General features: G+C 37.5%; 1 protein-coding gene across 1 annotated transcript in view; it reads right to left on the bottom strand.

The window, feature by feature from the left end:
• Nucleotides 1-7,065: 7,065 nt before the first annotated feature.
• WDR27 (WD repeat domain 27) overlaps nucleotides 7,066-26,403 on the bottom strand; it is a 132,428-nt gene continuing 113,090 nt past the window's right edge. The window contains exon 24 of the mRNA XM_049830926.1: nucleotides 7,066-7,408. Coding sequence (XP_049686883.1) covers nucleotides 7,361-7,408 — 48 coding nt within the window. The 3' untranslated portion in view covers nucleotides 7,066-7,360. The remainder of the gene's footprint in view (nucleotides 7,409-26,403) is intronic.

Raw genomic sequence — 26,403 nt, 5'->3', positions numbered from 1 at the left:
ACTTTTCACAGCTCGCATTGCAAGTCGGCTCTAGGATGAGTTTCCCATTACAGGCTTCACAAACGAATGGGAAGTACTCAACCAGTATTCCAGTGAACCCTGAATTTGGGCCTGTAGTTAAGCTATAGCTGCCTTTTCTTATTTACCGTCTCACTGTGGCTTAAAATAATGGGATGTGCCGTGAAGATTTGGCAGTGCGTAAGGTTACTCCCTGTAGGAGCAGAGAGCAGCCCAACTGTCCACATCACAGTTCCCAAGCAGAAAGACACTGGGTGATTCTTGTGGACTATTAGAAGTCTTCTTTCATGTAGAGACTAAAAAAACTTTGGATTAACAGGGCTTTAAGTCTAATAAGGCTCATAACTTTGAAATCCTGTCTTGTTTTAAAATTAAAACAAGGAGCAGAAAAGTCAGGTTAACTTTTATCCTCTGCTTTTATTGCTATTAGTTGCCACATGAAGAGCCTGAAACAATGGGGAAAATGCTTACTTCAGATAGTCTGCATTTTTCCTCTGGCCTTAAGAAAATTGTATAATTCTTTTCTTCTGTTAATTCAACTGCTCAGAGAAGTATTATGCAATAATATCCAAGCTGCCTGTACTTGACACAGCTAATGAGAGAAACAGCAGTCGGGAGCCTCCAGTAGGTCTCCTAGAATGGCCAGTCCTGCAGTGGGACACTGTAGCCTTTACGTGAAAGCTGCATAAAAAATGAGAAAATGCTATCTTGAAGAATAGAGTACTAACCCTTTTTTTTTCCTGTCCCTTTCCAAAAGATGCGATTTCCCTGAGTCTGAATCAACACGGCCAAGCTACAGCATTTGGTGCTACTTTAATACAAGGCCTGTGGAGGGAAGAAAAGTCAGAGATTTAACTCAATTCTATCAGTGCAAATTAGGAACGGCTCTTTGAAAATGAATGCAGATTAGGTGTGAAACAAACATGAAGACATCATGGCTAACGTGCCTGATCCAAGGGCCAATTGCCTTTCTCGTGGTAGGAACCTCCTTGAATGTAACAGGACAGTCAGGCCAACAAATTGTTTCAAAGTCCATGCCTTCAGATAAAACTAAAATGTCTGCATGCAAGTGTGTGCATGATTGTTTGTTTTTTACAGCAGGGGACTAATGCCTCTAGACAAGGTTCTGATGAGTGAGGGAACAAGTAATTTGCACTGTGGCATAGTAAATAATGACACTCACACGTTGTCGGCCTCAACGCCACCAGTAAAAGCTGAAGTGCCCTGCCTTCACTGGATTGCTAGAATAAGGCAGTAATTTCAGCTAATTATCTCACTGAACGTCTTCTCCCCTTGCCCCCATCTAGAGTAAGTGGAATAAAAAGAACACCTTCCTTGACAGTGAATATACAACCTAGGAGCCAAGTCAGCAGGCAATTGACTTCCTCCACCCTCTGGAATCATTACTTATCCGATTTACAGGCAATTACAAATTAGGAGAGGCTGGAGGCACTTGGGAGCGCAGGATCAGAATTCAGTGTGATGTTGGCCAGTTGGAGAAATGAACTGAAATTATGCAGGATGCAGAAAACCTAGAGGGTGAACATGAGTCAGTAATGTCACACTGCTGTAGGCGAGCTCGGCACCACAGTGGAATGTCAAATTGTGAGTGCCATATTTAAGGTGCACCAAGCCATCCCTTCAGCCTACACAGCACTGACGTAGCATATAGCGTGTAACCTTCTGAGAGCGCTGCACTTCCAGAAAGAGGAACCCGGGACTGGAGAAAGTACAGAAAACAACAAAAAATAACAGAGGTCTAGAAAATATAACCTATGGACACAGATTGAAAGACCTGGCTTTGTTTAGACTAGAAAAGAGAAGTCTGAGGGGAGACATGATAACAATTGCCAAGTATGTAGGAGATTGCTACAAAGAGAAGGTAATGAATTATCCCCTGTGCCTAATGGATTAAGACAGAGAGTAATGGGTTTAAACCGCACCAAGGGGATTTCCCACCTGAGGAGGCTGTGGAACCTCTGTCAGCAGAGGTTTTGAGGAACGGTTTAGACAAACATCCGCCAAGAATGATTTAGAAGTAAATGCTTTGGGCTAGTGGGTGGTCTTTGGAGGTGACTTCTCAAGGGTTCGTCTTTCTTCTGGGACTGGATGACAGGATCAACCTAATTGCCACATTATCTTACAATACTTTTCTGCTCAGAACACATTTTTGTCAAGTAAAAAAACAAAGCAAAACAAAACCCAACAAATCACAAACTCTCTCTTGTTTTAACAGAAGGGAAGGCATGAGTTCATTTGTTTACGTTAACTAAGACAGTGCAAATATTTCATTGTGGTTCTTCTAACTTTGGCCACAACGTAAAATTAATCTGGAAGCTCTTAATCTGGGAATGGAATGTATATCACTTTATGTTAAATCAAATTCATCATAGCTATAATTCTGCTCATTCATGCCACATCATTTACTCCATGTTTGGTCAAATACATTCCTTTTTGCAACATTTGCTTTTCATGAAAATACATACAAGAAAGGCCTTCAGCTAAACACTACTGTTTGGATTGAAATATTTTTGCAGGTAAAGATACCATATTCATATCAAATGTACAAAGATTTAAACTAAAGCAGTTAACACAGAACTGGCTTGCCATCAGCAACTTCTGTAGGCCTCCTCAGGTGTATCCAGCTTTCAGATCTTACACTGTTATGTCACCAAAAATTTGTTATTAATAGAAGCATATTATTCTCCCCTAAAGTTATTAAAATGCCTGAGACAGAGTCCACTGCCAGCAGCACCATGTTCAGAAAAGTAAGCAGAATTACTCTTGCTTTACTGAAGTGCAGATTTCTGAAGAGCAGAATTTAGCTTAAGTGATCATGGGAATACTGGTGGGTAGAAGTTCAATTTAGACAATAAGATAAAAAGTAATATCTCCCAGAGCAACATCTTACTGTCCTTAAATAAGATTACTCTTTTAAACCTGCAAGGATTTCACGGAAGATACTATTTTCATATTCCAGTTCTGTTGGTATGTATTTTAGAACTGCCTCTCATGCATTGAAGCAAGGCATCCTAAATTATATAAATATCAATTTCATACCACATCACTTCATTTTTATTTGTCAAGCACACCCCAACTTTTTTTTGAAATTGTTTTATGCAATTTTTATTGGTATTTTTTCTTCCTGCAATAAAATACCATAAGACAAACAGATCTGCTCATTGTTTAAAAGGGAAAATGTGATTCACAATGCAGTTTTGAAAAGATAATTGGGTATGACTAAATGATGGAATAATGGAAGGACGAAAAGAATAAGTGCCACTGACTACCTCCAGATATTCCAGGAGTATTTAACTGTGTATTTAAATGCAATCATCACGTATAATAGAAAGCAATATATTCTTGAAGAATACATCCAAAACGCACTTCTTTCATGGTGAATTAAGGAAATGGAAAAGGCCAAGGGAAAGCAGAGTTCATTTGTGGGCTTGCTCTTCCCCTCCTCCTGACAGTGCAACCCAAACTTGTTCATCTCGCCTTTCATTCTACACAGAAAAATGGGTAGTACCTGATATTTTGCAAACCACTTGATCCCAAAGAGTTTTTAAGAGGATCTGCTTCAGAAAAGTGCTGGCTGCCCCCTTGGTGCTTTCTGACCTTTAGAGCACCAGACCAAACTGCTGTATAAATCCAGTTTAAGAATTCTGCGACGTTTGGTAGATGTTCAGCTGGGAAAGTCCCCCACATAACAGCACACAGAAAATCACAAAACCACCACTCCTCTCCCCAACATATAGGACATTCAAGGACAGATGTGACATAGTGACACAGCAAATATTTAATGAAATTAGACTATTCTTCTGCCAACTGTTTTCCTCACACATTGCCACATATTCCTTCAAAGCCAAACCTTCTAATTTTTGTAAGATATTTAGGAGATACATTATAGTCACTTTTTTTCAAAAGCAGTCTGAAAGCATACTCAAAATTCCTCACAATGGCCTATTAAATATTTACACTTACAGCTGTCTGTGTCAATTTTTTATACTCTATCTGCCTTAGCTAACCAGGAACTTTTCCTATCTGCTTTTAGGACTGGCTCATTTCAAATAGTCTTGTCTTTTTGCCAGAAACTGAAAATAAATACTGTCAGGTTTGCCTGTTTAAAACAAAAGGTATAGTGCTTCTGTGGATACAGCATTATGTTGAAAAGTAATCTTTTAAGATTGTAACTCTAGTAATTAAGTATAGTCTCCTGTGTCCTTCTATCAAACAGATCTTAGAGGGAAAACTTAGTGATTATGAAAATTTTAAATACATTATAAGATGGTAGCACCATCCATGACTGTTTTTTCCTCCTGTTTGCCATTAGAAAACCTGCTTTCAAGTATTTCACTTTGCCAGACTTGAAGTGTGTCAGCTAAAGTTTTCCATTCTCAAAACCACAAGCATTCAAACAACTCTGAGGAGCCCCGGGTGAAAAAAAAAAAATCTTTTTTTTTTTTTTTTTTTGAACATATGAAAAAATTGTAGTGAATTTCCATTTGAAAAGTTCTAGTGCCTGTGTGGTAGGACAAATTCTCTCTCACCCCCTGAAGGAAAAATGGGTTAAAAAATTCTTGGGCTACCGAAGAGCTGCACATCTGCAAGTCCAGAACAGATGAGCATCTCTATTCAGCACGGATTGGCGATGCTGTGGTCATGGCCAAAATGCCCCAAAGGGCTTTTCTGTTCCATAAAAGTCCTTGAAGAAAGTAACCAGAAAGCACCAGACAGCTGAGTCTCACTTTAAGGAAAGGGACATAATACATTAGATTTGGAAGAAGAGCTCCTCCTGCAGAGATCAAACTAGCCCAAGATTAAGAGAGCTTTTTGGGATACAGGCTGGCTGACTGGGGACTGACAACAGTTAGTCCTAGAAGGTAGAAGATCTAGAAGATGGAAGCCTTTCCCTTTTACTTCCATCCCACAGGGATTGTGATAACCTCCATGCTTGCAGCAAGGATTCAGAGTTTTCCTGAGTGTGTCCTCTGCCTTAAGCTTTGAGAATGTTATTCTTCTGCTTAAAATATGTGGTGCTTTAAAAAAAAAAATAATTACAGTTCACACCTCCTCAGCAGACGTTTCAAACACTCCAAAGAGCTGGTCACTACTAAGAAAGTTGAAACCCAGGGCTCAGGAACACTTTTCTTGCAAATACAGCTATGGGCCATGCTATTTTTCTGTGTTTGAATAGTGATTCTTGGTGTGGAGTCCAGAGCTAAATAAGGTTTGAAGAACACCATCCTGAGGATCCCTGTGGTGGAGATAAAAACTCCAATCTTGCTGACGATTCATGAGTGTAGTGTACCAGTGTGCAGCCACAGTATAGTGATCTCTCAGTTAATCTGATTTTGAACTGAAAAAGTATTCAGGTGGGTTATTCTACGTTCACTTTGATCATACCAGGCCCAATTCTGATATTCAGACTCCCGCTGCGTATGATCCGGCTGCACTACACTCCTATAGTTATTGATGAGACCGTTGTGTTGTGGACAATATCTGAATATGACATATAGTGACAGTACATGATTTTGCTTAGCAAAAACCCGCTAAAGCCTTTTCAAAAGAGCATTTGTTATAGAAATTAAACAACTTATAGAAATACTTTGATTTACTTATACTAAATATTATATATTGTCCTGGTTTTGGCTGGGATAGAGTTAATTTTCTTTCTAGTAGCTGGTATAGTGTTATGTCTTGGATTCAGTACCAGGATAATGTTGATAACACACTGATGTTTTCAGTTGTTGCTAAGTAGTGTTTAGACTAAGTCAAGGATTTTTCAGCTTCTCCTGCCCAGCCAGCAAGAAGGCAGGAGGGGCACAAGAAGCTGGGACGGACACAGCCAGGACAGCTGACCCAAACTGGCCAAAGGGGTATTCCAGACCATGGGATGTCATGTCCAGTATATAAACTGGGGGGAGTTGGCCTGGGGTCGGTTGGTGCTTGGGCATTGGTCAGTGGGTGGTGAGCAATTGCACTGTGCATCACTTGTCTTTTCTTGGGTTTTATTTCTCTCTCTTTGTTATATTCCTTTTCATTACTACTACTATTATTATTGTTATTGTTGTTATTATTATTAAATATTACTTCTTACTGCAATTATTAAACTGTTCTTATCTCAACCCATGCATTTTACTTGTTTTCAATTCTCCTCCCCATGCCACCAGGGGCAGGGAGAAGTGAGCGAGCCCCTGCGTGGTGCCTAGCTGCCGGCTGGGGTTAAACCACGACGATGTATAAATTGGGTATGCCCTTTAAATACAACATTCTTCGCAGTACTGAAAGTGATCTGGCCATACTGATTGATGTTAAAGTGGTGGTGAGAATTCCATTTTTTCCATTTTTTTTTTGAAAGTACTCTGATTAATAAAGTTTATTGATTCTGTTCTGTCAAATTTAACTGAAATGGCAGCACAATTTTGCAAGGGAAAGAAAAAAATCTGTCTCTTTACACCAGTCTTATACATGTTCTCTATTTTTACCTGGCATCAATGAACACTTAGAATGCCTAGTTTTTTAAAAAAACAGATCTCTAGCAAATCTTTTCTAAGAGCAAGACAAGTAAACTAGGAAGAATAAAAGAAATTAACATTTTTTTTCCCTGTAACTTTATTTTCAAATTGCTTAAATTTTTTTGAGAATATTTAAACAGTTATTAAAAGACAAATAGTTTCTTTACATTTAAAGCTGTTTTAATAATATCGAAGTGTAGCAACAAGATGATATTTTAAAGAGCAGATCTTTCTCACATATTCCTTAAGAAATTTACAGAACATAGTATAAAGGGTAAATCAGTAAAATTCTGCCTTCAGACAACATCCATGCTGATTCCAGTAACCCCAAAGGAGTATAACAGAAGGACTCTCATGGCATTTCAGAAAGACATAACAATTCTTCTTTCTTTCCGATTAATTTAACATTTGGTCACAGGGCAGATCTAGCTTTAAAAATGGAACAGTTGTTATTTTAACTGCATTTTCAATCTAGAGGAAAGCGGCTCCAGTCTAGCAAAGCACTACAGAATACACCTGGCTATAAGCACCCAAGAAGTCCTCTGAAAGCCACTTCTGTGGTGATTTGCTAGAATGAAGCCAGAATGAGTAGTCTCTTTCTTTTCTTGATCTTTTGCCCTTATTTTTTACAATAAAGGTAACATTGTACAAGAGAAAATCTTTGAGAACGGCTTGAGGAACTTGCAGAAAACAAAATCAGAAGAAAACTGCAGTTTAAAAGGGAATATTTTGCTGCTTGCCTACAGCCAGTTACCAGTCTCCTTTCTCTCAGCAAGTCGTTATTCTCAGAGCACCAGGGCCAAAACTCCACAGGCTGGCAAATATCAGGGTAGAAACAATTGGAGTTTGCCATCCAAGGTGGCTGTGGTAAGCTGCAGTTCAAAAGAAAAGAACATATGGCTTTAATAGACATCCTTCCAGTGAGTGAAGTTTGCTTTAGGGCAACAAACTGAATGAAGATCGTTAAGAAGATATCTAAAATACATCTATGTTAAGAGAACATATGAGTTGTTTCAAAAAAGGAACAACTTAGCCTATAGACTCTTCTCAACCAAGCTAATCTGAAAATTCCATTTTACTTAGATTTTTCTTTTCCAACTATTTTCAAATTCATGTCAACATCCGCTAACACATCAACAGTCTGTAAAACTGAAGCATATGTTTAAACCACATAGAAAGTCAAATAGACATCACGGTGTATGACTCAAGAAGGGAGTGTGGAAGAAATAAGAAAGACCTGGAATAAATGAAGATGGAAAAATACTATGAATTAAATCAGGCATAGCAAAAAATGAAGTTTTCTGATCTTTATTGGTGTTCAATGTAGTATAAGAATTTCCTTTGTAAGAAAGTATGTTGAAAAGAGCCGCAAACCTTTATGAAGAGGCAAGTCTCAAAGACATGCACAAAGAGCTTTCAACTGCATTAGCTTTCTTTTACCAGTTCGTGCTGGGTTTGGCTGGGAGACAGTTCATGTTCCAGTAGCTCGTATGGGACTGTGTTTTGGATTTGTGCTGAAAAGAGTGTTGATAACACCGGGATGTTTTAGCTATTGCTGAGCAGTGCTTACACAGAGTCAAGGGCTGTTCTGCTCCTCAACCCACCCCACCAGTGAGGAGGCTGGGGGGGCACAAGGAGCTGGGAGGGGGCACCACTGGGATAGCTGACCCCAACTGACACAAGGGATTTTCCAGACCATATGATGTCATACTCATCAATAAAAGCTGGGGGAACATTTGTGGTGGGGCCGCTGCTCAGGGACTGGCTGGGCATCGGTCAGTTGGTGGCAAGCAATTGTTTTCATTTGCATCACTTGTCTTTCTTGGGTTTTATTTCTCTCTCTCATTATTTTCCTTTAAATTACATCATCATCATTATTATTATTATTATTATAATAATATTTCAATTCTTAAGCTGTTTTTTTCTCAACACATGTGTTTTCTCACCTTTACCTTTCCAATTCTTTTCCCCCACCCTGCTGGCAGGGGAGAGAGCAAGCGGCTGTGTGGTGCTTATTTGCCAGCTGGGGTTAAACCATGACACAGTTTCACAAAATCTTAATTGTAAAATAAAAACAAATACTATTTTCTGCAATTACTTCTACAAACAAGCACTTGAAAACCTGCTGTAGCTCAGAAAGTGATGATCTACAAATAGCACCTTTTTATTCAAGATGTTTACTCCTTACATATTAGGATTTACAGTTATTGATATCAGTGACAAAAATCTGAAGAGCTGGAACTAAAAACACATCTCATGCTCTAACCGGTTCATCTGCTTAACTTTTCTCATCCTCATTTTTCTTAATCTGTTCTTTGTTTGATGTATTTATGCATTAGTTTTCTTCCTTTGGATAAAGTGGTTCTGTGGTCAATAAATTATCTTCTTGGCTTTGTATTCCCTCCCTCAGTATCTCCAGTGATGAATTCTTTTAATGTCTCACAACTCTTATCTCCCAAGGCAGTGACTTTTGTTCTCTTATTTTCTTCTTTCTCGCTCTCACTTCTGTAATCTTAAAGTACAGACTACCCAGAACCGTCCAATCTAATTCATCTAACTGTATTTTTTCAAAGCTATGCAAGACTATTACATCTTTCCAAAGACTTTTATTAGCTCCTATCTACCTCTGTAACTTATTGGAAAGATGATATATCTATAAAATATCTAAGTAATGTATCCTTTCTAAGTTTCTGTACCCATTTATCTTGTGGGAAAAAAGAAAATGCTTTTATTATTATTTCATCTTATCACAAAACAGCTGACCTAACCTGAGAAATCAGAGATGGATTCTATTCTAACGGAAGATTCATTATTACGGAGGTAATATAGAAACCTTCTTTAGTTTTCAACTGAAAATAAAATAATTGTAAACAAACTGAATTTTTACAATACCCAAGGGGGTCTTCTAGTCCATCTTCCTGCTCTAGGTGCAACCGCTGAAAACATTAGAAGAGCTTAGCTGTGGCTTTGTCTGGATAAATATTGAAAAACTGCAAAGAAAGTGCCTTTTTTTTTTCTTCCCTAAGGTCCAACCTGAACCCCAAAACTGCAATGTGGGGTCAATCCCTCTTGTCATACCCTCTGACAGTACTGAAACACTGCTTGGCTTCCACCCGCTAAATGTAAATGTATTCCCTACACTACTATTACATTCTTCTTTCAGAGGCCTTCTCTTTCTATTATCCATTAAAAATTATCTTTCTACTCCATCTAACCACCTTCCACACTTTTGACAACACCAAACCACAGAATCATTGAAATGCCCACCTTCTGGCTTTCAGATCTCTCCTTGTTGGCCATGTGCTCTATACCACTGATTGTCTCAAGTCCTCCTCCTTCCCTTTCCTTTTTTCCTGCTTTTTCATCCTGCTTTCCTTGGCAGTAGGTAAAAGAGACTGCCTTTTGATTGCATTGTTCTCCTGAGAAGTGTTACACTATGTATCTTGCCAGGGACAAAAGGAATATACCCTATATAGAGAGCCAGCAATTTTTTTATTATTTTTTTTAGTCCGACCAATGTTTTAAAAGCCTAATCAAAATAAATCAATTATTAGACAGTGAAAATGAAACTCATAATCCAAACAGTGCCTAATTATTACAGAAAAGTTTCATCAAAAATAGGTTTTGATGGGGTCTGTGAGTCACGAGCATCCTGATGACAGGGATTTTCTTCCTCCTCAGACTGGGGTTCCCTTGGGTTATTTTTAGACATTACATGGGTTAATGCAGACCAGCTCTGCTCTGGATTGAAAGTCTGTTGGCACACCGAGTGCATCCCTGGAGCACATCGTTTGGTTTGACTTGATCAGAGACAAATCCAGTTCACATCCTCAGTGAGTGTACGGCAATGAGAAGCGAAGTTGGGTAAGGAGGGACAACTAGGAGATTCACTTCAAAAGCACATTTCTGATCCAAACGAAATTGCTAATACACACTCATGGGGAGTCCAGTTCAGCCTTCAGATTTTAGAATGCATTTCTATGCCTGATTGCTAAAAAAGCATTTTTACTTGTAAAAGTGGCATATTTGTTTCAGAAGTGACTGAAGATAAATGCAGAACACCCATAACAACAGTTTTACAGTGTGTTGCATTTCAGACAGTATAGGCATTTTAGTTAATAACAGTACAAAGTTAATTGCAATATGTATTAACATACATCAAAAGAGCTACTAAAAATCTAAACTGTAGGACCCTCGAACTTCCTGAATTATTACACTTAAGAGCTATCAAAATTGATGAATAAAGAATGTGCTCCGCTTTATTTAGAATCCATAGAAATTTGAGTGACATTTTAAAGAAAAAAAATGTTTAACTTATGCCACTATTACATTTCCAAAAAGTGCAAGCATGTTACCTCATTCAAACCCCTCAGCTCCCAAACATGCTACTCCAAAATTGTGTTTTAAATTATATTTGAAATCTCTATAGTAGTCAAGTCAATATAATACTTAAAATTAAAAAAAAAGTAAAAATCTGTCTTACTACTACATATTCAAATTTTGGCATCAGTTCTGTGAATAATATGAAACCTATGTAAAGATTTCCTATGGGACAAACACTAGAACATCATAGAATATTAGAGGGCATATGAAAGCATGGACTATTTTTCATATCGATGGATATATGAGTAGTGAAGAAAAGACCTGCAGGTAGGGCAGAGAAGGTGGCGTAGGTTTTGTGCATTTTAGAGCTTTTTATAGAAGCTTCAAGGTTTAGAAAGCACCTATGACATCTGGTGCCAGAACGGGGGGAGAACAGGTTCTTGAACACACTCCTTTATCTGACAGACTGAAGAAGATATTAAAGTTCACTGCAATCAAGTTAAAACAGTGACATGCAGTGTTGGAAGGCTGTCAGTTAACAGAATGAATTTCAAGACATTGCCTACTGAATTTCCCTTTGTAATAACACAGTATGTATTTTTTTTAGAATAATCTTCGGAGGGTGGGTAATATGCTTCTGTAGTGATGCCACATAAAAAAACGTGCTGTAAATTAGAGACCCGGAGTTTTTTAAGCCACAAACACAAACAGTTGGCTTTTTCTAGAAATGCATATAACAAATGTTTTGGTTTAATATTTCACACAACATGCTTATGTATAGACAGTTTAAGCTTTGAGACATATTATAGTTCAGGAAATAATAAGAATCAAAGCAATTCCAGCTAGTTTCACATTACAGGCACATAATTGGATTTTGCTTTCTTTTCGTTAGTATAAATAAATAAATATGCATAATATGCAAATAGAGATAAAATCTTGAAAAGGTCCACTAGCTGCACAGCAAAAAGTATCATCTTGCCAAAAATCCAGTATCTCAGCAGACCAGATGGGAATATAGTTTTTAGGGGTTTACTATTTTTAGTTTCCATTATTCAAACTATTCTTTGAAAATGAGAGGGCATGTGTAGAATCAAAACTGCCAGAAGCAGATGATGTGGACCAATATGTCTCTGTAAAGTCATGCCTTGAGCTTCAAAAAGATAAAGAATTCTTCAGGTCAAGCTGTAATATATGATTTATAGGAATAGCTGCTACAGACTGTATTTTCAAAGCAGCAATCATGGTTCAGGGAAGCATCTATTTATGGTTTGGCTAGTCAGTTAATCTTATTCTTCCCTTCATTTTCTTATGTGGTGTATACTGATGATAGAAAAAAGTGATCAAAGCAGAAATGAAAGTGTAACATACTGAGCTGCTATTTAGTAATACTTGCATATGAGACTGGAGAAATATTTACATATGAATAACCTAAATGTTGTTGAAGCACCAATTGCAACTCCAACTTTTGCACAAGAGCTTGCGACTGCTGACTGACCACTATGGATGTTTAGAACCTGTCTGCATCCCACCAGGTACTTGAGAGGTAAAATAAACATACCAAGTTTTTCTAATTTAACTTATACTTTTTTTACATCTGCTTTTAAATGTCCTAGTGGCATTTTTACATTATAGACTTTAGTTGAAGAACATCTTTTTAACATTGTCTGAACTCCTATTCCACTTGTTATAGAGGCTTGCCATTGCCTGTGCTTCAATACACCAAAACCTAACTTAACAAGAAATACATGCTTTTCAAAGGAAATGCTAATTCATTACACAGCTATCAAACAGCATACACAGTAAGTTTAGGGTTTAAAGTAAACTTCCATAGCCTTCTGGTCTATTAAATTAGCATATTTTGAAACTGGTCATATAGAACTGCTTCCTAACCAACCATCACAGTTATTGTGCTGTGCAGTAATACACAGCAAACAATTGTTAAATTAAAAAAAAAAAAACAAAAAAAAAAAAAAACAACCAAAAACCACAAAACAACAAAAAAACTACCTGGTTATTTTCCCTCAAGTGACTTTGTATAAATAACTTACTTCTTACATACCAAAATCAGTATTTGTAAAAGCTATTCAAAACTAGAGTCATTGATTTTTCATAGAACCAAGAAGTGCTGTGCCAGAGCCCATCACATACTGAATTGTTCTGTTTACAAGCTAACCATTTCGGTCCTTCTAAAAGAAAGATTTAAAAAATAACACTGACCAAGTTGATCTGCAATTGCAACATTTCAGCTGGCCCTCACAGAAACTCTGAGCCTGCAGGAGGCTGGTGGGATCCCATCCTGCAGCAGAGTGTCCCACTCAGCCCACAAACTGGCACGGCTGGTCCGCCGGTACCACGGTGTATATCGTGTATAGTCAAACTGCAGTCACATTGATATGGTACGTTCTGGAGTTTCTTTTGGGACTCTTGAAGCAAATTTAATTCATTCTCTCTTAATTTTTTTCTAATCTCAGAAAGCAGAGATTAAACTAAAGGCTTTGACTTTCTGTATGCTATTGTCGTGGTTTAGCCCCAGTCAGCAACTAAGCACCATGCAGCTGCTCGCTCAGCCCTCCCCACTCCCAGTGGGATGGGGGAGAGAACCAGGAAAAAAAGTAGAAATCGTGGGTTGAGGTAAGAACAGCTTAATAACTGAAATAAAATTTTAAAAATATAATAATAACAATAATAATTATAGTAATGAAAAGGAATATAACAAAGAGAGAGAAACTAGACCCAAGAAAAGACAAGTGATGCACAATGCAACTGCTCACCATGTGCTCGGCAGTGATCGGCCCCTCCCAGCCAACTCCCCGTTTATATATTGAACATGACATTCTATCATATGGAATATCCTTTTGGTTAGTTCAGGTCAGCTGTCCTGGACATGCTCCCTCCCAGCTCCTTGTACACCTGCTTGCTGCCAGAGCATGGGAAACTGAAAAATCCTTGACTTAGTCTAAACACTATTCAGCAATGACTAAAACATCAGTGTGTTATCAAGAATCTTCTCACACTAAATCCCCAAAATAACCCTATACTAGGAAGAAAATTAACTCTAACCCAGCCAAAACCAGGACAGCTATTCAGAGTGTCACAGACTTCTCTTATCCACACCTATCACACTTGGGATAACCAAACACCAGACAACCTCTTGGTGTGGCTTCAAGTGTAACCAACACAGAAGTCAGAACAATCAAATATCATCTTAGCAAGTGTTTATTTTGAAAATGAACTTGAAATCAGTCACACAGATAAAATATAGATAGACCTTGTATCTCTGTATTGCCATGCAGCAGTATCTTTAGTTTCATGATTTTCAGGTAATAATGAGAACTGGGGGAAAAAAGGCACTGTTTGATGGGTTTGAAGTGTGGTACACAAGAGCACCATCTTTTAGCCCACATACTAGTAGACAAACTTTACTCACTGATACAATAAATTGCAACTTCCGACTGTTGGCAACAAGCCACATTCCAAATCAGTGCTGTAAATCCCACAGGAGCTTGACCACTGTTTTTAGTTTGAAAACCATAAACTTTAAATGCCAATAGAAATCTTTACATGCCAAGACTTTAAAAACTAACAAATTTGAATTAACTCAGAACTAAATGTATATCAGAAATAAAATTGTTGTAACTGTAGTGATTTTTAACGTCAATTAAGTATATATTTGCATTTATTTTTATATGACATACCTATAAATCCTTATATAATATTAAAAAACTCCAGGTTCTTAATCAATACTGGTCATACCTGGACTGATACTCATTTTAGGAAACAACTCAGATCTCACTTCAATGGATATAGTCCATGTCTATCACAACAGATTTTTGTTTCTATCACCTTTGAATGGAGAGATGTAATCTGTGAATTTACAAATGGCACACTCACAGCTGCAATATAAAACTGTCAGAAAGCAAATTATGTGACTGAGATGAAACTGATAGGAATAGCACTAAACACTAGTGTTTATCAATGAAAACACAACCACTAATACTGTAGTATTTACTGCTGCTTTTAAATTTTGCATTGGTTTGACAACTAAGCAACAATCAAGAGCAACAGGAAAAGGAGACATGATGGAACTGACTTTTATTATATTTTTCCTGTTGTGAAAGTGGTGTCTAAAGCAATGTAGGGTTCACCACCTTTATCCCGGAAGATCTACAGTACATCTACAGGCTTTACCAACTCTGGTTTTATGGTTTAACCCAGAAAAAGAAGACATGTAAACAGCACTTTGAAAAGATTTGTTTTCATGAAAGATGATTGCTTAGTTTGACAGCTACACTCTAAGCATTCAATCAATTAGATCAAAGCCACATGGGGGTTTTTACAGACAGAAGACAGAATAGAAGTTTTAATTGTTAAGATAGCTGTCCTATTGCAGAAATGAGAACTGAGGAGAAAATATTAAAAAAAAGGTTAGCAGCTTTTAACCAGAATTCCTTGAGTTGTAGCATACACACACATAATCATATAGGGGGTAAGTACATGTAGTGTCATTCAAGAGCCGAGGACTTTTCTGTCTTCATAGTACTCAGAGATGATATGCTCACATTTTTCCTCCCATTATGCTCAGTGCATGGATAGGGTAAATCAAATACATTGCTCTATTTCTGTTTCCCTCAACCACAGAATCCACATCTCTGATTTCCAGGCAGACATCAGCGAAGAATGGAAAACTGCCAGAAAGTGAATCCAAGCACGTCTAAAAAAATTTCCACGTGGCTTAGATCAGAAGGGTTGACACTTTAGGTGGAATTCATCTCACCTAACTTTTAGTGTCCCTAGTATCTATATTTGATATGTCTTGCATATCAGAGATGGCTTGTGTATCCAGAGGGACCCAAGTTCAGAGGCCACCATGCATAAGACATTAAAACAATTGTAAAAGGAGGCACTGATGGTGTATGCATAGAGATGTTCTAGGTAGGGCTCTTAAAAAAGAGAAAGTCTTTTCTAGAATTGGTAGGAAGGCTAATTGTAAAAAAAGCCAAATTATTCAACAGACTGAATTTATAGCAGGCAAACAATGCCTCAGAGTTGGCAAACTGGAGCTGTAGAGGCCAAAGAATAAAGGCATTTTTCCAGACCACTTATATGTGCGACACTTGTCAGAAAACTTATGAATAATGTAACAGACCGACCGTATACAGTATTTTCACTAGTCATCCAAGAAAATCAACTAGATATATTTCAAGAAAAAGATAACTGAATGCAACCTAGAGAGGTCATCTAATTCAGCTTCCTACTGGATCTTCATAGCAAAACCTTATTTTTAAAACCTTGTATTTTTATTTGTAATTTTCTCTCCAAATAAAATATTCCAGAAACTGATCTCAAAGCAACAAATCTTAATTTTATGGCCTCACCTGGGCTTCTTGTCAGGTAAAGTTCTTAAAATTGTTACAACAAATAGATACTTTGGCAAAGCCAAACCATGTGAGCATATTTATTTGAAATTTCTGTCCAGAATTCTCAGTGTGTTTATTCCCGTGCTTTTATTTGGAGCAGAAGAACAGATATACTGGAGCAAAGATCCACCTTGCTAGATTGCAACTTGGAGTCTTCTCCAGTAGTGCTATAAATGAATTCCTAGGAAAGAGCGAGATATTCTTGCAGCTTGAATGTAGGTGCACCTACATCCAATGTTGGGGAACCTAACACTAGGACCTAACCTAGCATTAGGTTAATGGTTGGACTCGATGGTCTTAAGGGTCTTTTCCAACCTAAATTATTCTATGATTCTATGACTTCCTGAGCCAGATACAATTTCTACATATTTGGTAACATAGTCAAGAGTTGACTCGGTGGTCTCCCTCAGCATGAAACAGTCATTCTTAGCATCTAAAACCTGACCTCTGCATACATCCTGATATGGCAGGACGATGGACCTTCCTGCCCTCGCTGATCTATCATAACACAGACAGTGTTGCCATCCTGGTCTTGCTATTAGGATACAAGTCCAATACTCTGCTCTTCCTCTACAGGCCTGGAATTTCAGCCTGTCCACGACTCCTTATTACTTGTTGAGGTTTATTAGTTTGTCTCTCTTCTAAGCTGTCTTTAACATCAAGCATACCTCCACTGCCAGTAAGGTTTAGTCTATGTTCCCCATACATTTTGTAACCTTGTACTGAAGTGTCTCACTGATTACCCTTCTTCCAATACATTTGTGATAACATATCACCCAGTGCTGACCATTCCATTTTCCCATCTTATTTCTTAGTATTTGTGCAAATGTATCACTAGTTCAGTTTTTGGCAGCCTCACTTCAATTTTCTACCTGACTACTTCTACCCTCTGACATATCTGTCAAAATACAGAATTTCTGCGTCTTGATGTTTCATAGAAGTGTCATCCCAAACCCAACCTTAAGTTTTAAAACCTCAGTTCCCTTATGACTCAGATTAAGTTCATCCCTTCTGGACAGATGGTCCTGGAAACTCCTGGACAGTTTCCCTAAGGTATTGTATTTTTAAACATTACACATTTCAGCACCTGCATCTGTTCACTGTCAGCTTTTAGTATCATTCATGTGCTCAAAAAAAGGAAAATTCTCATCTATATTTAACATGACATTTTTATAGGCAAGGAAAACCAGTAATTCCCAATAAGTCCGTCAGATGTGTGAAATTTACTTGATCAAAATATAATATGTGAAGCAATCTTAAATCTATATTCTTGCTTTTATACAAACATTCAGAAATCTTTTTAATTTAAATCTGATATTGATGAAGGAAACCTGAAGGAATAAGCTACCTCAAAGAACTACAAACTCCTGTAATGGATCTAATTTGCTTGACTGTGCTTTCTCAAACATAGATAAAAATCTGTGTAAGTAAAATCCTCAATCAGCAAGATAATTAAAAACAAATTAAATACCCTCATCTAAAAGAATATAATCCACTAGAGCTCATGAAGAAACAAGTATGTGACAGAAGGTAGTTAAAATGCTTATACCAGTACTAGAAGGTAAACACAGCAATGCAAATGCTCTGAGGATAGATGTGATGCAGAATAGGATTTTATGCAAAGCCCTGCACATTTTCCAGCTTTAAGATATAAGCCAATGCTTGTTAAGTCCAGCAAGAGAGTTTCCTCTAACTTCAAGGGGCACTGAATCAGATCTTAATGTAAAAAAACCAATAACTGGAACAACACACTAATTTAGAGTTATTTTTTACAACTCACAGTGATCAAAAAATCTAGTTTCACTGCTTGCTACTATACTATTAATGACAACTTACATAGGTCCCCAAATGCTGTTTTTCTTTTAATAGGCCATATTAAATATTTCCATTCCAGACAGTATGCCATTTTGGCAGTAGACCCTCATGTGTGCAGAGCACTAGGACAAAGTAGTGGTAAATGCTCCTTACACAAGTTACTACATATCACTACATCAAATCCCAGCTGCTAGAATGCAAAGGAAAGGAGACAACTTAAAAAATAATGGAAAACAAAAATAAGTCAGACTTTTTAAAAGGATGGGGTGAGCAGTGGCAACATTGGAGAATGGTTCAATAAACATAACATTCATGTTTTAAGCACTCTCATATATGAAGTGTTGTTTGACAGGAGAACTGCTGGGAGAGTGTCATACAAAATTTGTATCATGAACCTAAATAAATTATTTATTCCTTTCTTTAGTGTGAGCTTTGCTCACTACAGATGTTCTCTTTCTCCAAACTTTTTATTTTTTAATGAAATCATTATATTGGCTTTGGCTTTGGCTTTATGACATCATACCTGGTTTTATGTCAAAAACTATTATTACTGTTGTTACTGATTTCACAGCAAACGGAAAGCTGAAGGGTAAAATAATAGTTACTTTAAAAACCCCAAACATCTTAGCAATAAAAAGTGAACTTAGTAAAGGACTCATTAAGTGCAACTTTTTTTCATACATTCTTTTATTTATTAAATTTGGTTCCAGCATAAAGCTCTATCTCAACAGACACTGCAGCCTGGTGGTCTCACACCTCGGGGGACTGCTCGCGGAACGCATGGAGCCTGATGCTTTGAAGCAGATAATTCCCTTTCAGGTTGGTATTTATCAAACACAGTACACTACTCACTTGGAAACGGAGGGCGGGGGGGGTCACTCTGCTAATGGGAATGTGTTTGTACTGCGTAATGAAAAATCATAAATGGCAATACTGAGGAAATGGGTGTGAGATTAGAGGATGAACTACACTTTTCTCAGCCAGAATGATACACCCAGGACAGGGGCAAGGTATTGGAGCACAGCAAGGAAAGAAAGTGCAATTCATTGCTCTGTTTTGTGATTAAAAGGGAAAGTTCTCTGCTGGCCACATCTCTTGTAACAAGAGAACACCACGTTTCACCTGCCATACCACAGAGGTATTTAAGTTTTACATATTATCACTTTAGACATGCAGCTTAGTTCCTCGCTTTGGAATGACAGGTATCATTGTTAAACAATTTTCAGTATAAAATATACATTTTGGATTTGTCATTGGTGTAATTACAAGGCAACAGCAATGGAAGTAGGTAAATACACTGTATATAAATTCTTAAAGTAGCCTTCCATCAGAATTATCCAGTCCTTTCAAATGCACATCTCAGCTTTTTCACTTTTAATTGAAATCATACGTTGATGTATCACTCAGTTTATCTACAAGCAAGAAAAAAAACTTTTCTGGTAAATTTTCTCCAAATTATTTAGATCCAGAAGAAAATAATAGGGAGGAAATCTAGAGTGGATAGGGATTGATGAAAGTCAGAAAAAAATAAAAATAAAAATCAGTATTTCCATTTTTGTGACTATAATTTGAAATGGATCTACATAAACATAATGAAATGTCCAAGAAAAAAACATAATAGTTTTAGTTGCCTGCTGAACATTTGTTCAAAATTCAACCATGGCAAATGTCTTACTGCATATCTCAGGTCTCAAATTAAGAAAGTACAGACATAAAAGTTCAATAAGGAAGAACTGGAAGGAACAAAACCCAGAAAAGTGGAAGAACTTATTTAATTTTTTCCTGGTTAAGTGACAGTGAAGAGGAATAAAACACAATAAATATCAATGGAAGTATTCAAAATAAAAAAGAGAAGAAATTTCAAAACAGGAGTGAGCCATTTAATCCATGCTCACATCTGAGGTTCAGGCAAACCATTGCTGCTTTCCAATGCATTCAGCCTTATTTAAATTTCTAAACAGGCCTCCGTATCTCAGGCAGGGATTTTTTCCCTCACTATAATAAAGGCAAAACTCCAGCTGACTTCCTGGGGGCCAGGACTTTAATTAAGATCTTTAACTTACAGTACATATATGTAAGCCACTTCTTCAGTTGTTCTGACCCCCTTTGCAGGATGACAGCTGTACAGAAAGCCAACAGTAACTTCCGAGGACTTACTTATACAAATATACTTCCACTAGACTAATTAGCAAGTTCCCTATCAAATTAAGAGTTTGAAGTCTTTTGACTTGTTTGAAAAACAGAGCTGAGGTTGCTTCAGAAGACAAAGGGAAAACACATCACGGACAACAAAATCTTACAGCAAGGACATTTCTCATTTCTGCAGACGTCAAGGTTTCAGTCCCGCTCAGCCAGCATTCCATACGGCCCCCGCGTCCCTGGGGACTCTTGCCCTCGCTCGCTGAGATGGTGGGATAGCCCATCTTATGGTGTGCCCATCCCCAAATTACATGGCAGTCCACACTGATTCTTATAGTAGAGGCCAAACGTGCCAGCTGGTTTCGGTCCACTTGTCTGACCGTAAAACAGCAAGACAGCAATCCCTGCTGGTCTGGGAATCCACACTCGGTCCACGAGGGACCCGCTGGCAAACGTAGCCTAGAGCAAGGGCTTCTGGAGGGGCACGGGGAAAGCGGTGTACTACCACCGATGCTTTTAAGGCACCGTTGCTGCAGTAGCATAAGAGGCAGCAAAATTGTTTCCCTCACTGTGTGAGAATTAACGGGAGTGATACCGAGGTTTTACTCTCATCAGTGATGCACTTCGTGACATATTATTCTAATCATGTTAGTTCTCAAATTGCCAAATATGGTTCTTGGCCTCACTATACACAGATGTTTGGCCCTTCTTGGCAAAGGCTGCCTTGTGCTTGCATCAAGCCTATTGGAGTCAAATAAGAGACACCATTTCTTGAGGCCAGTAATACTTTTCTTGAAATGCAATACCCAAAACTGGATACGCTGCCCCATGTGATGACTTAGTAGCGCTCATGTAGGTTGGACAAATCGTAAATATTGTTTGATGTCTCACATTAATATGATGCCATCCCTCATCTGATGCACTTAGTACAAAACCTGGCAACTGGAGGTACGACTTCATGTGCCAATTATGCCCATGTTCTAAGAAGAGGTTTTCTAATTTGCCTTAATTAGAGGTATCATGTTAATCACCTTAAGCTATTTCAATTTTATTTCCACCACAGATAAAATAATTTCTATTTCTATGCCTCATTACCACTATTAATTCTTCTTTGGCTCCCATTTTCTTTCCATTGCATCAACATCAATAAGAAATGAAGAAAAGAATTCTTTTAGACTTTTCAATCACACTACATTGTCTTAATCTTGTTGTTGTTATCCTCACAACATAACAGCTCACTTATGTTCTTGCTTCTTTTCATATTTATAGCTAAATACAATTTTCTTTTTGAAATATTAGGATTTTTTTCAAGACCTAATTTACCTTGACTTTTGGGGTTTGTAGTTTAAATCCTCTACACGTTCCTAATGTCTTATAGATAAGTATTTGCCAACAGATATTGGTCATTCAGGAAAGATAAGAATTATTAGTTTTTCCTAGGAAGAGGAGGTCATCAGAGATCTTTGCTGGTCCAAAAGGCAATATTAGATAATATTTAATTATTATTATTATTAATAAGAATAATAATATAACAACAACAACAGCTAGCTAAGCTGCTCCTAAAGACAGGTTGCACAAACTGAGTAAGCTTTCAAAGGCTTCTCTCTAAACTAAGTTGTCCTAAAGAAGAATAATGGGTCTTGTTCTGAACAGATTTCCTTAGGTAATTTTACCTCTGACTTATTACTTCATTTTGTAGTTGACCAGAACAGCAGGGGTTGCCATCAGTCATGAGGGACATAGTGAGTAGTTTTGGTCTTCTTGCACTATCAGCCTGCCTCCCCAAACATGAAATGAAGCCCATGGTATAGAGTTAAGAAAACATTAGGTTGTTACTCCTGGGGTTTTGGGCATGCTTTTTCATTGATCTCAGTTATGGGAGTCTCTAAGATAATCAAAGCAGTGCATGTGCCCATCACCAGCCAATATAAAGCCAGAAGAGGAAAAGTAAATCTTTAACATCAAAAGCTTTGGCAGTGCCATCTTGCTTAGTATGATATAATGTTCCCAAGAGAACTGACTTGGAGAAGAAAGCAAAAAGGAGAGAATAGTCTCTCAACAGAGTAACCACTGTGCACACAGTTTACAAACAAAAATGCTAAGAGAAAAAAGAAAAGAGAGCCAAGAATTAGAGGAAAGAATGGTAGTAGAAGCCATAGTTCAGAACCATTTTGTACTAAGAAACAAGAGAAAATGTAGTAGTCACAATGCACAAGAAGAAAAAAACAAAAAGAAGTAAAACAAGAAAACCTTTGTTTCCCTGCAAGCACACAAATGAACTGACAAAAACTCTAAGCATAAAAACTAATATATAGCAGACTTATAAACCATGTCCCTGTCCCAAGAAGGAGTGGGATATAGGTGCCCTTTCCTGAAATGACCGAGGTTACAAAGTCTCTGTCTTCAAGTGCTAATGGAACACCCACCCACTTTGTGAATGTGCAGTTGTGCTCCCATTGGAAAAAAAGGCAACATAATGTGAACATTTCCTCTTCTACCATGACCTTGCTTTACCCCCCCCCCATTGGTAAAATCATGCCATACATTAACAATGGATGTTTACATGGGCATATATGCATTATTGCATATCCAGACACATATATAAAGTTTATTTTTACTTTCTTCAAACTTCAGAATTTGGTTATGTGCCGCTGTATTTCAGATAAAGAACACCTCAGAGCCTTTTTTCCTGAACCCACAAAGGTTCAGAAAGCTGCATTTAAACAAGAGTGCAACATTACTATTACCATGTCTTTATAAATACACATCAATTAACATAAAAAACCACACAACATAATGTAAAATACAGCTGGCTTGCCTCAGGATATTGTACTGAGGGAATTAAAAATGTCTTACTTCACTGGTTCATGTAGATAAAAGCAGTAGAATGATTACATCTTTCCCTTGTTAGAATAACACAACCTAAACCTATACTATTTGTTCAGAATTTACAGTATCTAAACAGCCTGCGAGCATTCATATCTGAGATTTCCTTTGAGAGTTCACACTCAGAGCCAGTGCTTCTTTGCTTTCTGATAAAAAGCTGAAGAATGTCTGTGCTCCTGGATGAAGCCCTGCTCCCACTGGAATCAAAAGGAAAGTCACCAGCAACTACAAAAAGCTGGAATTAATCTCTAGGGGTTCGTGGTTTATACCACCAACAAAGATCACCACTTCTGCTTTAGGTATTCATATCAACTGCTACATCTGGTTTGTAGTCACAAAAAGAGACTCACATAGCATTATCCTTGCTTAATAATCTTGAGGAGATTGAAATGTGGAATAGGAATGCCACAAAAATATTTTCAGTTGTAAAAACAATCTTTGGAACAGATTCTCATTTCTGACCAGATTTAAGCTGGATAATTCTATATGTTTCCATATCATAATTCCAAATTTTCATTGTCTTAACTGATATCATAGTCAGTTACAGGTCAGTTGCAAATGATCCTTCTACCACAAAATTTGACCACGTAATTAATTCTCAGAATGGTCACCTCAGCCATCCATAAAATGCCATAAGAAAAGGTATGCACCTCAGAATGGAATTCATCAGAGCAGCATGCTGAGCAGGGAGCTGTTTGCTAACAGAGCGCCCAGAGAAATGATGAAATCAAGGCTATGCCTTAACTTCTGTCCTTTCCCAGGGTTCAGTGCCTTACCATGGACCGGGCAGCGGGAAGCTCACTTAACTGAGGATTCACGGTCTAGAACACTTTCCTGAAAATACTCGTTTATGGGCTGCATTGCTGTAACCGTTGGCTGACTACTGTGATCCTTGAGGGATTATTTGTAGCTTCTGAATGGTTTATTCAATATTCACTTCATATACATATAATTCAAACAGCAGGCTCTTCTAGACAAGGACTACCATGCTTTTTGGGTAGTATCAAAGAACTGATACTGTGTAAGAGAAACCGGTGCTAGGAAGAGAACCTCCAGTATGTGTTATGGCATGTGGCTGCAGTTAAGTCCATAGGAGTTGTTTCAGTGTCATTCATTTCCAGATGAACCAAAGAATAACCCGCACTTGCATTTCCCCACAAAGGGGGTACAGGGCATGGAATAAAAAGAATATTCTAGATCAAGAAATGATGATCTGTTTTATATATTATCAAGATCCCTTCTGTAACTAAAAGGTTTTCTGTCCCTACACCTCCAATTAGAAGTCTGTTCCAGGTCCCCACTCATTTGATTATTGGGCAAGAAACTAGGAAAGAACTTTTAAGATTTTCCACAATTACTGTTTCTAAGGAATCCTTTTTGAAAGTTGCATGGCTGGACTAAGAATTCTACTAAGAATTCTACCTATTCCACATTCCACAATATGTCGCAATTCTGTAGAATTCTCCTTTCCTTGTAGTTCCCCAGCTCAAGTTCTGTGCAGCAGACACAAATTTGCACAAATCAGAGGACAGCTGCTAATCCGATTGCTAATTTTTTCAGCCACGTATCCAAATGTATCTCTTACCTATTCCACTTTATATGTGGGGCACTGTAATAAAGGGTTTGTTATAATTACAGTATATTGAAGGCAATCCTGAAGCAATCAGATTGCTGTCAGGTTGCCCAGAGAGCTTGTGGAGTCTCCATCCTTGGAGATATTCAAAAGTTGACTGGACATGGTCCTGAGCAACCTGCTGCAGGTAGTCCTGCTTGAGCAGGGGCTTTGGACTAGATGACCTCCAGAGGTCTTTTTGAACCTTAACCACTCTGTGATTCTGTGCTAGCAGAATGGTGAAGCAGGGATCTGAAGATACTGCAAGATGAACAATAAGAATGTAATCGAGTAGAGTACATTGTTGACCTCAGTCATTGTCATATGAGAAAGAAGGATACCAAGGTTAGTCAAACTCTTGGGTACATTAAAGCAAAATTCAATTAAATTCAAAAGAATGAAAGTATGTAATTGGTAGTATGAAAATGTCTAATAAACCATTTTTTAATGTAGAAAATACTTTTACTATATTCTTACAATAGCCATTTTTGAAAGTCTGCAAAATACACTTAGAACTCACATGGCTGGACAAATGATCAGGAATGGTTTCCAGATCATTTTCTTTAATGATGGGTTTGAAACAACTTAAATGTAATCTCAGACATTCTTCAAAAAACTGCCTTAATCTCTGTGGCTGCTAATGTTTGCATGACATCATTGTCATTACAAGCCTGTCTCTTCACTCAGTAACGAGAAAAACTGAGGGAAACATGAAAAAGAGTTTTTACTAGCGTCCTACTCAGGTGTATAATTTCAAATTCCACTTCAAAATCTGGCCATTAGCTCACAGCAAAATACACTAAAAAACCAAAATTCTTTCATGCAAACCTAGCCACACAAGTGTAGTCAGGCAGTCCCCTTCAAAGTAGCTGGTTTATACCCTTAATTATCCTTGATACACCAGAGGAATGGATTTTTCTTCCTAAAACTGAAGCATGTATCAGAACTTAACAGGCTCACATTTCTTCTTTTATTATTCCATATTCAAGTGACTGAACATGTTTATTTAGAGTATATTGCTTTTTTCTTTTTTTTTTTTTCTCAAAATCCTGACATTCTCATATAACTTCCAGATTTAAAATAGTCACTTCATCATGAAATAATGTATCACAAGAGAAAGACAACTATCAAAAGAGTAAATCTTCTGTATGAAGGAACTTCTATGATTTCTTGCATTCAACATTTTCAAAACAAAATGCAAGAGTGAATGGAAATTTTCAATATGATTCATCTTGGGTAGTGTTGTTTCTATCCCCATATGGTATTTACAAAATTTCTCCAACTGGCATAAATTTCATGTGTTGCAAAATCTGGGAGAAAGAGCAACATGTCTTTAAAAAGTAGGTGTTAACTACTGATCGCATAGGCACAAAGGAGCATAATGAAGCCATTTGTGCCTGGCAGATCTAGAACCAATTGAAAGTAACTGCAAGTGGATATATTTCTTCAGGGTACCTACATACACAGTTCAAATTGTCACCATAGTCTAAAAGATTTTAAAAGATACAAAGACCTCTTATTCATAGAAAATCAACGTTCTCACAGATCAGTTGTCTAAAAGAAGGGGGTGTAAAAAGCAGACATATCACTAAAACATTTAGCAGTTACCACAGTGACAGGAGGCAGCCTAAATTTTGTTGGATTTTAGTTTACTTGTGGGTTAACAATTTAAATA

Source organism: Accipiter gentilis, chromosome 28 (assembly GCF_929443795.1).
Source record: "Accipiter gentilis chromosome 28, bAccGen1.1, whole genome shotgun sequence".
Lineage (NCBI taxonomy): Eukaryota > Metazoa > Chordata > Aves > Accipitriformes > Accipitridae > Astur > Astur gentilis.
This window is presented reverse-complemented; position numbering and strand designations above follow the sequence as displayed.